Source organism: Marmota monax, unplaced genomic scaffold (assembly GCF_021218885.2).
Source record: "Marmota monax isolate L192 unplaced genomic scaffold, Marmota_monax_Labrador192_F-V1.1 WCK01_AAM20220418_F8-fsc00231, whole genome shotgun sequence".
NCBI classification, from domain to species: Eukaryota; Metazoa; Chordata; class Mammalia; order Rodentia; family Sciuridae; genus Marmota; species Marmota monax.
In genome coordinates this window covers 646,321-660,550 of record NW_026693458.1, presented here as the reverse complement: position 1 = coordinate 660,550, position 14,230 = coordinate 646,321, and the positions used below count along the sequence as shown (strand labels likewise).

General features: G+C 45.3%; 1 protein-coding gene across 2 annotated transcripts in view; it reads left to right on the top strand.

The window, feature by feature from the left end:
- Positions 1–3,945: 3,945 nt before the first annotated feature.
- The window catches only part of Fam120a (family with sequence similarity 120 member A), a 103,864-nt gene continuing 93,579 nt past the window's right edge, over positions 3,946–14,230 (top strand). For both annotated transcript variants that reach the window (XM_046457712.2, XM_046457713.2), the window contains exon 1: positions 3,946–4,434. In XM_046457712.2, the coding sequence (XP_046313668.1) occupies positions 3,961–4,434 (474 nt within the window). In that variant the 5' untranslated portion in view covers positions 3,946–3,960. The remainder of the gene's footprint in view (positions 4,435–14,230) is intronic.

Below are 14,230 nucleotides of genomic sequence, written 5' to 3'. Positions count from 1 at the left end.
CCTTAGCAATTCAAGTCAGGGGTGCACCGGGGTGGCAGTAAAGTGTTGGATGCTGGGATCTCTAGCTGCAGTAAAGAGAGATGTAGGGACGAAGATGTCTTAGATGCCAAGAAGTGTGCAAGAGGCTTCTGGGAATTCCCAATGCATTTGAGGTATATATATATTGTGGTAATGGGAATTTGGAAAGAGACAACAAACAGTAACCCCACAGTTGTAGACAGAAGGGATGAGGCAATTGTAATGATCAAGGGAACATAGTGACCCTTCCATTAAGATGGTCAACAGCTGATTATATAAAATGTGTGTCAGCTAAGCATTTGAAGACTATATTCTTCATGAGTGTCAGAAATGTGATTTTATAGAAATCGGCTTAAACGTTCATGTTGGCTTATAAATTTATTTTCCTTTAAAAATTTATAGTTGAAAGAGAAAATGAATTCGCATCTATGTGGAGAATAAGACTCTTTTTTTTTTTTTTTTTTTTTTGGTACTCAGGGGCACTTGACCACTGAGCTATATCCCCAGCCCTATTTTGTATTTTCTTTAGAGACAGGGTCTCACTGAGTTGCTTAGTGTCTCACCATTGCTGAGGCTGGCTTTGAACTTGCAATCCTATCTCAGCCTCCCCAGACGCTGGGATTACAAGCGCCCTTCGAGAATAGGACTCTTAATCCACACAACTAAAGACAAAAAAAAAAAAAATTTAGAGTATAAAAACCATCAAAACATCAAAATCTTCAGACTGTAGAGATAAGCCTGTGCTCTTCCAGGTAAATTAAGATGACAATCAAGTAACAGATTAGGCCTGGGTCTAGGAAACATTAGGCATTCAAATCCCAAGCATGGATTACTCTGTCTTTTCCCTGGTCACAGAGTTTAAGCTTAGCCCCAGTCCAGTTCCCCTATCCTACGACAAGACCTGGTAGGAGCCAGGTCTCTGTCATCTTACTTGAAAAAGTGAAAACTCACCTGTTATTGCTGGTGAATATAGGACTCAACTTAGTGGAATATAAATTTAAGATATCATTCTACTATAAAACACATTGGTTTGGAAAGAATTGAGCAATTAAAACAATAGTTTCCTGCTTTGGGTTATAGATGAATTGACTTAAAGAAACCAACTAGTGAAAATGAAGGAAAAGCTGAAAGAATATCTCCTTGGTTTACCACATATTGATAATTTCTGAACATCCTGGGTTGGCTCTGTCTATTAATTATCACTTTTTTTCTGAGTTTTCAAAAACATAATTTTTGTGAAGGATCCCTGGGTATTATTTAGCATTTTTCTTTTTTCCCCCCTCACTGGTATGGCAATCTCTTCCTGAATTTTAAAGTTTCTATTATGATTTCCAAAGATTAAATGGATGGAAATGAAAATCCCCAATCATTAGTTGTTCTATTATAAACCCAAGCAGATGTGACTTTTTATTCAACTTTAAATATATTTTCTTTCATTTTGAGATTTAGAAAATGTAAATATCACCCAACCCCTAAATTTTACATAGTGTATCTAAAATGTTTTGTCAGCGATTAATAATGCTACTAAAATTTTTTTTAAATAAAGGTCAACAGTTAAATAGGAAAAGTAAGCATAATTTATGAACATTTTAAACTTTCAAATAGTAAAATAAATGGTCCATGTTCTCAAGCATAAAGTCTACACAATTATAGTATATTGAAATAGTGGGTATAAAACCCAACATTTATTGAGTATTTGTATAAACTGGGAAGTAAGACCTTTGAGTATCCTTATTTTGCAGATGATAAAAACTGCATTCTAAAGGCTATTAGACTGCATTAAAAAATGACAAAATCATAGAATTTGCAGGGAAATGGATGGCATTAGAGCAGATTATGCTAAGTGAAGCTAGCCAATCCCTAAAAAACAAATGCCAAATGTCTTCTTTGATATAAGGAGAGTAACTAAGAACAGAGTAGGGACGAAGAGCATGAGAAGAAGATTAACATTTAACAGGGATGAGAGGTGGGAGGGAAGGGGAGAGAGAAGGGAAATTGCATGGAAATGGAAGGAGACCCTCAGGGTTATACAGTGGAGGGGGTAGAGAGAGAGGAGGGGAGGGGGGATGGTGGAGGATGGGAAAGGCAGCGGAGCACAACAGACACTAGTATGGCAATATGTAAATCAATGGATGTGTAACTGATGTGATTCTGCAATCTGTGTATGGGGTGAAGGTGGGAGTTCATAACCCACTTGAATCAAAGTGTGGAATATGATATGTCAAGAAATTTGTAATGTTTTGAACAACCAACAATAAAAAATTAAAAAAATAAAATAAAATAAAAATTCATCACCTTAAAAAAAAAAAGGACTAATAATATTCCTTTATAGCTGGAAATAAATGGCTTAACATACTCAGTAAAAAAAAAAATAAAGGCTATTAGAGAGAGCACAGAGTTAAGATGAGAAAGATTTGGTGGTCTACCTCCAGAATCTTAGCATTTTACACTGTCTGAAGGTGAAAATAATTTCCAGAATCCCAGATAATGGCACTAAGACAATTTTTAAAAATCAAAAGAAATAATATTTTAAAGAAATAAAAATAGGATGGGTATGTAGATCAGTGGTAGAGTGCTGGCCTAGCACGTGGGGTCCAGGCCCAGCAACGTAAAAAACAACAAAAAAACGACGAATATGAAACGCAGTGCTACTAACGAAAATAACACGAGTGGTTACAACAGCTGGTCAATCTTGCTGACTGCTCTGGGGGTTTTTATTTAACATGGCTTTAAATAGATTAAAAAAAAACATGTAATTCCTCACTATTTTGTGCATGAGTGGCAGGTGAAGTGAAAGAGAACTAGTCAGAACACCAAGCGCATTTGACTTCCATACATACCACAGTGGCTGCATGAGTTTGGGGTAAGCACAGAAATTAAGGTGCGGCTGGCCTCTGCCTGCACTGGCGCGCAGGGTGGAGGCCGGCGCTGGTGCGGGTCACCCGCGCGTCAGGTGCATCCCGCCTCCCCCCAGGTCCCTCCAGAACAAAGCAGAGGGAGAGCTGAAGGTAAGCCAAACGCCACCTTGGGCGCCTGGGAAGATTATCAAAGGCATTCGTCTCTTTGAACCAGGGGTGGCGGTCCCACGCACGCAGGTCCCAGCCTCGCCGCAGCAGCCGTCCCTGCGCACCCGGGTCCCGCGGCACCGACGTCGCTCGGCAGCGCAGGTGCAGTGCCTCGGCGGGCGCGCGGCGCCCCCTCTGGAGGCGCGGGTGACAGCGGCCGCGCACGGCCGGCGCGGACCTGCGCGCTCGGGGCGTCCCTCCGGGGCTCCCGCTGTGCGCCTGTGCCGAGCGGCGCGCCCCGCGGCTCCCGCACACCTGCCCCCCGGCCGGGCCCGGCCGCGCAGCGCCGCCGCCATCTTGCTGCCGCCGCCCTCCGCAGCGCCGCCCGGCCTCCCAGCGCCCGAGCCCCGCGGGCGGCGCCGGCGGCGGCCGAGGAGGAGGAGCGCGGGGCGCAGGAGGCGCGGCCTCGCTTCTCGGGCCCTCAGGGCCAGCGCGGGCGGGGCGGGGCGGCCCGTGGCCCCGGGACGCGGCCTGCTCGGCCCGGGCGCCTCCTCAGCCCGCCCGACCGCGGCCCCCGAGGCCCGGGCAGCCAGGCCGCGCCTCCCGCTCCTCCTCCTCGGCCGCCGCCGCCCCGGGAGCCGGCCGCGTCCGGCGCCGCCTCTTCCGCCCCGCCGGCGTCCGCGCGGGCGGGCCCGACGTCAGCGCCGCCCCGCCCGGCCCAGCCTCGCCTCGGCCTCGCAGCGCGGCGGCGGCAGGTCCCTCCCCAGACATGGCCCTGGGAGGCGGCAGCACATGGCGGCCGCGGCGGCCGTGAGCGCGCCCCCGGCCCGCCCCAGCCCGCCCTAGAGGCCGCCCGCGCCGGCCCGCCACGGCCCCGCCGCCCCCCGCCCCGCCGCCGCCGGCCCCGCCGCCCGCGCGCGCCCGCCCCGCCGCCGCCATGGGCGTGCAGGGCTTCCAGGACTACATCGAGAAGCACTGCCCGAGCGCCGTGGTGCCGGTGGAGCTGCAGAAGCTGGCCCGGGGCAGCCTGGTGGGCGGCGGGCGGCAGCGGCCCCCGCAGACCCCGCTGCGCCTGCTGGTGGACGCCGACAACTGCCTGCACCGCCTGTACGGCGGCTTCTACACCGACTGGGTCAGCGGCGGCCAGTGGAACCACATGCTCGGCTACCTGGCGGCGCTGGCCAAGGCCTGCTTCGGCGGCAACATCGAGCTCTTCGTCTTCTTCAACGGCGCGCTCGAGAAGGCCCGGCTGCACGAGTGGGTCAAGCGGCAGGGCAACGAGCGCCAGACGGCGCAGCAGATCGTCAGCCATGTCCAGAACAAGGGCACGCCGCCGCCCAAGGTCTGGTTCCTGCCGCCCGTCTGCATGGCCCACTGCATCCGCCTGGCGCTCATCCGCTTCCATGTCAAGGTGCGGCCGGGCCGCGAGGCCGGGGGTCCTCGGGGCTGGGGGCCCCGGGTGGGCCAGGGTCTAGGGGGGCCGAGGACCCTCCGCCTGGGGTCCTTGGTGCCCAGGGTCAGGGCTGGGCCTTGGGTCACTCGGACCAGGGGCAGGACTGGGCCGGAGTCCAGGGAAAGCCTGGACTGGGCCTGGGGTGGTCCTCCCTCTTTGCAAGGACTGGGTAGTAGGCCGCACCGCCTTCCCTCCATGTCCCAGGCCTCTCTCCCGGGCGCAGCGTGTCGCCAAAGTGGCGCGCGGGGGACTCGGGAGAGCGTGCCTGGAGCTTGCCCCCAGGCGCCAGATGGATGTCCGGCAGTTCGGGCCGCGCACTGTTCAAGTCCGCCCGCGGCCGTCCCTCCTCGCTGGCCTGCTCGGGCCTCACCGACGACTGAGGATACTGAGCGTCGGTGAGAGCCCTGCACCAGAACTGGCATTGGTGGTGTCGATACTCATGTCCTTAGTGTTTCCTCTCCTTTTGGAGGTGGGCAGGCTACTCACTCGCGTTTGATTTGAACGGTATATGAGTCTATGCATTCTTCGGTTTTAGTCCTTCCTTTCTTAGCAACAGGTTTATGCTGGAAGCCTGAAGGATGAGTAGTAATAGTGGGGGCATCGCCAGGGCCATGGGGAGAAGCCGTTGGAAATGGCAGTGCTGCCTCCATAGCTGTGGGAGGCGAAACTTGTGTAAGGCCCGCGCTTTGGCCTCTAATTCAGAGCGCAGAACCCTGCCCCCGTGCCTTTGAAGATGGAGTGTGCCTTTGGAGAGTGTCTGTGTTTGTGGTGGTGGTTTATTTTATTTTATTTTTTTGCGTTTGATTCCTAGGAGTTGTAAAACTTGACAGGATAAGATTTTTGTCAGTTTTGTGACAGACTGTTTTTAAACTAGTTCAGTTTTATGTATCTGATGCAGAAGGAGTTCAAAATTAGAGGAAAAGGTTTGGGGATCAGGCAATTACAGGCCTGAACTTGCAGGATTTATTTTTCTGGTGCATAGTTAAGTGTTCAGTGACCTTCAGCAGTGCCCTGACTGGTGGGTAATCAGAGGTCCACATTGTCAGCCTTCTGCTGTTCCTGTGGCAGAGCATTGTGAGGCCAAAACTGGGCCAGAGGAACGTGAGGACCCACAATTAACTAGCAAAATAAGTACGTAAATGATCATGAACTTAAAGTTTTGATCGCTTGCTTTTTCCTTAAAACAGTTTTTTTTGTGGGGGGGGTATGGTATCGGTTTTTTTAGCACTTGCTCCACTGTCTTCCAACTTGTCCTTTCTATTTCTCTTGAAACTGTGCCCGAGTTCAAAGTTTGTGAAATTCTCCCTCTTCCTCATTGCCCCCACTGCCTGTGATGAGATGGTGGTAGTTAAGCCTAAAATGATAGCGGAAGTCCCACCCAGGATCCTGTTGCAGTTTCACCAGTTGCAATCCCATTGGTGAAATGGTTTTAAGGCTGTGGATAGAATTGGCTGGAGCAGTGGTGATTGGCCCATGAGCCTGGCAGATACTCTGCCTGCCATTCCTCAGGAAGTTCGGGTGAGAGACAGTGTGTGCTGCTCACATTTTCTCAGAGGCAGCCTGGGCTCTGGGAGAGGGAAAGTGGTGCCATTTCTTTTCCGTGATCCACCTCCAGTGGAGCGTCTAAGTGTTCATAGTTTTGTCTTCAGAGTTGGGAGACACCACTTAGGAGACAGCAGGAGCTTTACTCATTTGCTTTTGGTGATATTGCAGGCTGTGGCCTTAACTAGTCAGTGACTTTCAAGGGAACACTAAAAATATTACTTTGGCTTAGAATCAGTCTGTATATATAGGGTTGCTGTATCTTTTGAAAGAACTATTGGATTCGTTTTTAACTGTAGATTCTCTTTATCTTTGTGTCCTTTTAAATGCCTCATACACCTAGGACTTGATCAGAATTTTGATCTATGTTTGGAACCTGGATTTAAACCGCATTTAAGATGATCTTTCTGCTTAGATTTCTGGTTGCAGAGTAATTTTGTCTAGGTTTTATTTCAGATGAGCTGTTGATTCCTGATACAGAATCACAGCATAGTGTTAATTGCACAGATTAATATTGTCATGACTTCACTACCTGATGGTCCCTTCCCTTGCAACCTCACTTTTTTAAAAAGATGCTTAATAAATTTGCCTCCTAGAAATTTCTCAGCAAGCAAGTGGGTTGTCAGGAAGTTCAGGTATAATAACAGGAAAAAATAGCCTTCTCTTTCTTCACTGTAGAACCCTTTAAGCTCTCTCACTTCCAGACTGCCCTCTCCTTTTTAGATGTAATTTAACAAGCTCGGTTATCTGTTTTCTCGACTCAGCTTGAGAAGAGGGTGAAGAGGAAAGTCTGCCAGAGGCAGGAGCACCATTAATAGCAAGCAGTGACAAGGGAGAAGATTTTAAAAGCTATAAAAAGCAGACATAATTCTGGGGCTATTTTAGAAAAAGAAAAACAGCCCTATGTATGTACTTCAGTAGTCCCTGAGGGTAGTGCAATGTTTATTCTACAATGATGATTTGAGTGAGTTAGAAAACTGTATCTTCAGTGTTGTCTGTTTAAGGAGTGAGGCAGTGTATACTGTTATTTTTAAGATACCACTAAAATGGTTAGAAATCTTAAACCATGATGAGATATCCCTGTATGCCTATTAGAAAGGGAAAAATAAAAAGCTGGCAAAACCAAGTGCTAGCAAGAATGCTGAGCATCTGGAATCTATACCTACTTGCTGGTGGTAATACAAAATGACACCATTTCTCTAGAAAATAGTTTGATGGTTTCTTATGAGATTAACAATTTTTGTGTGACCCAGCAATCCCACTCCCAAACTGGAACAATCAGAATATCGTTTAGTAAGTATGTGCAACAAACTAGATCCGTTCTGTAGGGTACTACTTAGTAATTAAAAGGAAGGCACTACTGATATGTGTATCAACTTAAACAAGAATCTTTTACAGAGGTTTTAGGCTGAGTATAGGAAGCCAGGTTCAAATGAGTGGTTCTCTTTACATGACATTCTTGTGAAGATAAACCGTAACATTGGGGGCCACTCACTGGCATCAGGAGTAGAGAGGAGGAGGTGTGGACATGTGAACTGTTTCCTGGAGGTGGTGGTGGTAATGTGTTTTAACATAAGAATTGTACATCAAAAATAAATAAAAATTTTAGTGTGTGGTAATGACGGTTTTTTAAAAAGAAGGTTAAACACTGGTAAAAGAATTGATAGGAACACTTAACTGTTGGATAAAAGGCATTTCTCATACAAAAATTTACCATCTTGTTGGTCTTCTGATGTTTTATGAATGGACAGAAAGGTATAATTTCCTGTTGTCCTTGCTCAGAGAACTCCTTTTTCAGGCAGTAGTGTGCTTGTTTGTTTTCCATGTGGAGAAGGAACCCAGTGATGCTCTGCCACTGAGCTACATCCCTAGCTCTTTTCACGTTTGGAGACAAGATCTTGCTAAGTTGCCCAGGCTGACCTAAAACTTGTGATCTTCCTGCCTCAGCCTCCTGAGTTGCTGGGATTACAGGTGTGCATCACTGTGCAGGGACCGAATGTTTCTTTGATGGAGTAAAAACTGTACTTTTTTGTACAGTTATAATTGTATTTCTTTGGCCATTAAAAGTTCACTTTTACTTGAACTAGTTTTGTTTAGAACATTGAACAGCCTAATTTGAACTTGGCTTTAGCTTAAATCCGAGAGTATTTCCTCTTGTGTGCCGTGAGTCATCATAACCTTTGAAACTTCAGTGAATGACTGATGTTTATTTTTAAATCTTGGTGGCATTAAATCACCAAGACTTTTGTAAATCTTTCTTCTATAAGACTGGTGGTAGAGATGGGAGAGTATATCATGAAGTCCTTCAGATTGTACCTTGAATTTGCTTCTATTGGAATTTTTTTAAATCAATTCTTTGATGTGCAACTTAGATCTTCTGTAAAATGGTGTTCATGTTTTAAGTCAGTGAAAGAATGTGAGATTAGACCATGCTTTCAGATTTTTCGTGGTTAGCATAATAATATGTTTGTTTCTAGAGATAATGATCGATAGTCCTTGTTGAAGTAACTGGTATCTGACCAGGTGCTTGCTAGGTCCTTCCTCACACTTGCTAGGTCATTTAGGCCTCAGTGCCTCCCTACCCCATTTTACATGCAGAGAAATAGGATCTGCTGATTCAATGACATCTGTGGACAAGCTATTCATCACCCCTTCAAGAGGGAAGTGCAGTGCTAAAGTCCAACTTCAGTTTCATTGTGAGAGTACTTTGGGGCGTGCCTACCTGCAGTTTGCCCTGTGTCAGTTGGGATAGCAAAATGTCCATGTTCTTTTTCCAGTTATAAAAGGAGCAGCAGGGTTTCTATGTAGAAGAAATCACCCAACAAGTAGACCCTGAGAATTGACTATAGTTTTTTTCTTAAGGATCTTTAGTTGACCAGGAAATACTTAGTGTTCAAAATTGATCATGTTATAAGTCAAATCAGTCATCACTTAAAAATGGGTATTTTTCTCCAGTGTATCAGTTTTGTGACTGTAGTCACATGTTGGTTAATGACAGAGAAATATTCTGATGAATGTGATTTCCTGGATACTTAGAGGGTGCAGCCTGTAGGTTGTATGGTAAACGTCCTGCTTCTAAGCTACAAACTTGTAGAGAGTATACTGTAGGCAGCTGTAACACAGTCGTGTTTATGTACCTAAACATAGAGAAAATACAGTGAAACTGCTAGATGACAGGAAATTTTCACCCCTATAATAATCATGGAACCATGGTTATTTATGCAGCCCGACCTTGAAATGTTGTTATTTGGCACATGGCTGTAGTTAAATTCGCTTAGATGGCTGACTATCTTAAGGGTTCAGTCATGTTGTAGCATGTGTTATAATTCCGCCATCTTCTTTACACTAAATAATAATCCATTGTATATATTGCACATTTTGTTTATCCATTTGCCTATTTATGAATATTTGAGTTTCTCCCACTTTTTGACTTGTTAATAATGAATAATGCTTCTAAGAACAAAGTATAAAAATTATCTATTTGAGTGTCCCTGCTTTTAATTCTTGTAGGTATGTACTCAAATGGAATTGCTGGGTTGTATGGTAATTCTGTGTTTGTCCCCCACCCCCTCAATGCTGGGGGCCGAAGTCAGGGCCTCACACTTACTGGGCACTTCTCTACCCGCCTGGGATACATCCACGGTCCTGTGTTTTAACCTTTTGAAAGAATCTACACAGTTTTCACAGGGACTGCATAAGCTATAGGTGCTCTGTCATTCGATATGTTATCTGTTATTACAATGTGGTTCTAAGTTTTAACATTAACGTAATCACAGTGTAAGACCTCTTTCCGTTTCTATAGAGAATTCATTCTTTTTAATGCCTGTGTAGTATTCCACAATTTGTTCAGCCCTCATAGATGGTACACACATTTTGAAAGCCACATGGGACTGTGAGTCCACATTGTCAGATCTTCAGATTTTTTTTAAGAAAGCCATAAATCTGGATTTTATTTGAGATTATCCCATTTAAAAAGTACCAAGCCATGCAGTTCTTGAACCATCTCTTTACTATTTGAACACTGATCTTTATCAGCAGTTACCATTCTTGTCTAGATCTCTTCCTTTTTTTTTTTTGTTTTAAAGTTTGAAGTTATACTCCTGAAGCCCGCTGTCTGTTTCACTTGCCTCCTTGAATCCTTTTCAAGGATCAGAGCTCTTTCGTGTTTCCTTGGATTGCTGAAAATGACTTTGAATGCTACAGTCCTCACCCCTCCCTGTTGTCCACTCTTCCTTCTCACAGTCGCCAGCTCCCCTTTTTGCGCGGTGGGCCCTGTCCATGCCTTATTCAGTATCTGACAGCTCCCAGGCCACTCTCTGCAGTCTCCAGCACCTGCTTTCACAAGATCACATCTTGTCCCATCAGCACACCTGTGGCTCCTCTAGTCCCCACCCTGGCCTTCCCTGCTGTCCCGTTCCTCCTCCCACTCTCTGGTTTCACTTTCAGCCCTGACTGGTTTGAGCCCGGTGACCATTCACACTGGAGTAAGCCCTGCTACCCCAGAGTCCTCTGCCAGTTCAGCCCCATCCTGTGGTCCTGTAGTAAGGATGCGTCGTGCCATGCCGCTCCAGTCTCCACACTTGTGCCCTCCCTCATTTCCAACATCCCCAGCACGTGGACTCACCAGAGCAGCCTTGCTGCCCTGCCTGGCTTCTCCAGCGCCACCCTCGCAGAGCGGTCACCTGCATTTCCATGGAGGCCCAGCTCTTGTTGAGGCATGCAGACACCTGTAACTGGAACCCATTGCTTCATGTTTCATAATTTCTCTACTTTTTAAATGCTTTCAACCCAACTGCTCACCATTTCCTCAAGAATATTCCAAGCTCTGCTTATGCCATTTCCTGGTTTCTAACTACTACTCAGCTTTGGTTTGTCACAACCTGACTCACTGTTAGCCTATCTCAAATGTCAGCTTTCCTCATGAAGTCCCTCCTGATTTGGGGCAGGGTGTCTGTGCAGTGGGGGTCCCATCCCGTCCTGTCCTGTCCTCGGTGACCTCCTGCTTGCTTTCCTCCCCCACTAAACTGTAAGCTGCCTGAGGCAAGGGATTGTGTCCCACCCCATGGGGGCTCTCCAGCGTGTTCATGTAGGCATCATCTCTATCGGAGTATTCGCTGTGTTCCATTATGTAGCCAGACCATTTTTAGATGATTAATTCTTCTTTCAGTAAATTTTCAAGTGCCTGTTACTGCCTAGGCATGGGTGAGTGAACTAAGCAGGAAGAGGGACACCTCCAGGAAGACTGCTGCCAACAGGGGCGTGGTGTGGCCTGGTGGGGGGGAGTGGCATTTAAATAATTTTTGCATGTTAATGTTTAGAACTTTCTCTGATACCATAAAACAATAAACTCAGTGAAGATCTATGAATGGTTCGCAACTGAGGTTGACAGATGAGACTTGGCAGTGTCTGGTGGCATTTTTGCTTATTAGAGCTGGGGAGTCAGGGCTGTTAACTGTAGGCATTGGGTAGAGGCCAGGGTGCTGCTAAGCATTTTGCAATTCATAGAATACTCCCCCCTCATTTCCTTGCCTTCGCACTGCCCCAAATATCAGCAGTGCCAAGGCAAGGAAATCCTGGTATGGGCAAGTCAAAGAACTCTAAGCCTGGGGTCTTCAGAAAGCCATTTAACTGTTTGAAATAGATATTTCCAAGTACACCAGGAAACAAAAAGTACAACTTTTTTTTTGTACCAGGGATTAAACCCAGATGTGCTTAACCACTGAGCCACATCCCAGCCCTTTTTATTTTTTATTTTGAGACAGGATCTTGATAAGTTGATTAGAGCCTTGCTACATTGCTGAGGCTGCCTTTACTTGAGATCCTCCTGCCTCAGCCTCTAGAGCCTCTGGAATTATAGGCATGTGCCACTGTGCCTGGCCAGCTTAATTAAAATACATACATATGTGCATCCTATTCCTAAACTACTTTTAGACCCACATGCTCTTCATTTTAATTTTCTGAAATTTATGCTGATAGAAAGAGACTAATTAACACACACTATATATCCCAGCCTCAGCAATCAGCCATAGGAGTACATGTCAAATACCATGTAATGTGAAGAAGAGATATTTTAGAATTTGAACTACTGGACTATTTAATGTATTTGTAGACGAAAATTTCTAAATAAAATAGTGAATCAGAGTTTAGATAAAAATATTCTTAAATTCTCTGAATTTCTTATATAGTTCATCATTTATTTCAGTTTTGCCTATTTGTATGTTTACCCAAGGAAGTAAGTTCTAAGCAGACCTTGCCTGTTGTCCACTTAGAACAAACCTGACCTGTAACAGGTGTTAAACAGTGTGTGGTGAATGCATGCCTCCGCAGTCACTGTAGTCCCTCACACAGGGCACTGTGGTGGCAGGAAGCGGAGGATTTCAAGGCCGGAGTCAGAGCTGATTTCTGAGTTCCCAGCTTGGCCACCTGGTGCGGAGGTTTTTGTCTTTGATAAGCCTTTTATCCTTCTTAGGAGGCATGTGGAAGGCGTAAGGGAATGACTGCTTGGATCAACTGCTGCTGCTTCTCTTGATATCCTGCTTCTGAGGTGCATATTGAGGGTGGAGTTGCACAGCAAGTAGAGATAAGTCTAGGGTATAGTACTGAAGGATCTGCAACTCAGAAATAGCACTTCAGCACTCCAGTCATTAGGCATTTCTTAGTTGTCTCAGGAATAAATTAGCCTTTGGGGACAGTGGATTTACCTTGTTACTGGCATTTTACCAGTTATAGTTGGGGCAGTAGCTGGAGGGTTCAGAGCTGGAGGGTTGACCTCACAGGTCTGAAGAGCGTGGATTGTCTTCCATCTCCACCGAGAGCCTCACTGAACTGGTCGATGACATTTTTAGTCAATATTATCAATCTGATCTTCCTTTTTCCTGAATTCTGGAAATTAGATTTTGACATTTTGTATTAAATTTTATTTGTATTATTATTATTAGTCTTTTGAGACAGTGTCTTACTATGTTTCCTAGGCAGGTCTCAAACTCCCAGGCTCAAGTCGTCCTCCTGCCTCAGCCTCCCTGAGTAGCTGGGACTGTTGGCGTGCACTACCACATGCAGCTTGGAATGAAATCTTAACAAGAATAATCTCACTATGATGTAGCTGAGTCATCAGGAGATTAATATAGCAGGCTATTTTAAATAGATTACAAATATAAGAATTCCTTTTTTTAATTTTTAAAGTTTATAAAATTTAATTTGCATTTCTTTTATGACATTTGCTCTCCTATTTTTTTTTTTTTAAAGAAGAGAAAGGAGACGGTTTTATTGTTGAATAAGCATTAAACCAGACTGCAGTCATACCATAAGCAATCTGGAAAGGAAAAAAATGTCACCCTTTGATCCAGGCTGGGACACACAATTCATTACATGCATGCAGATTGTCATTATCCAAAGGGAAAATAAAACTTTTTAAATGTTTATATTTCTTTTAGTTGTAGTTGGACACAATATCTTTATTTTATTTATTTATTTTTTATGTGGTGCTGAGGATCGAATCCAGGGCCTCGCACGTGCTAGGTGAGTGCTCTACCGCTGAGCCACAATCCCAGACCAAAACTTGTATCTTTTGATAAGTAGGAGGTTATGTCTTAGAGCCAGGTTATATTTGAGAAGCTAAGTTTTCTGAGAAGACCGGAAGACATAGCAATACCCTTATTATTTTTAAATATGATAGTAAAATATACATAATATAAAATGTACCATTTTAGCCATTTTTAATCATTCAGTTCAGTGAGATCAGGCACATTCATAGTGTTGTACAGACATCACCAACGTCACCATCCAGAATGCTGTCACCCCACATCTTTTCCATCTTCTTGAACTGGAACTTCATCCCCATTAAGCAACAGCCCCTATTCCTTTCTCCCAGCTGTGGCAGCCACCATGTTACCTTCTTACTCTGAGCTGGGCTGTGCTAGGAACTTAATGTAATGAGATCACATAGTTTTTGTCTTTTTATGACTGGCTTATATACCCTTTGTAGTATCTTCAAAGGTTTTTTTCCATGTTGTAGCACATGTCAGAATTTCCTTTTTTTTTAAAGGGTGAGTAATATTCCGTTGCATGGAGAGCCACCGTCTGCTTTTCCATTCATGTGTGGACAGACGCTTGGGTCACTTCCACTTTTCCATGATTGTTGATCAGTGCTGCTGTGGACGTGGATGTGCAGTTGAGACCAGGCTTTCAACCTGGAAGTGGAATTGCAGGATCC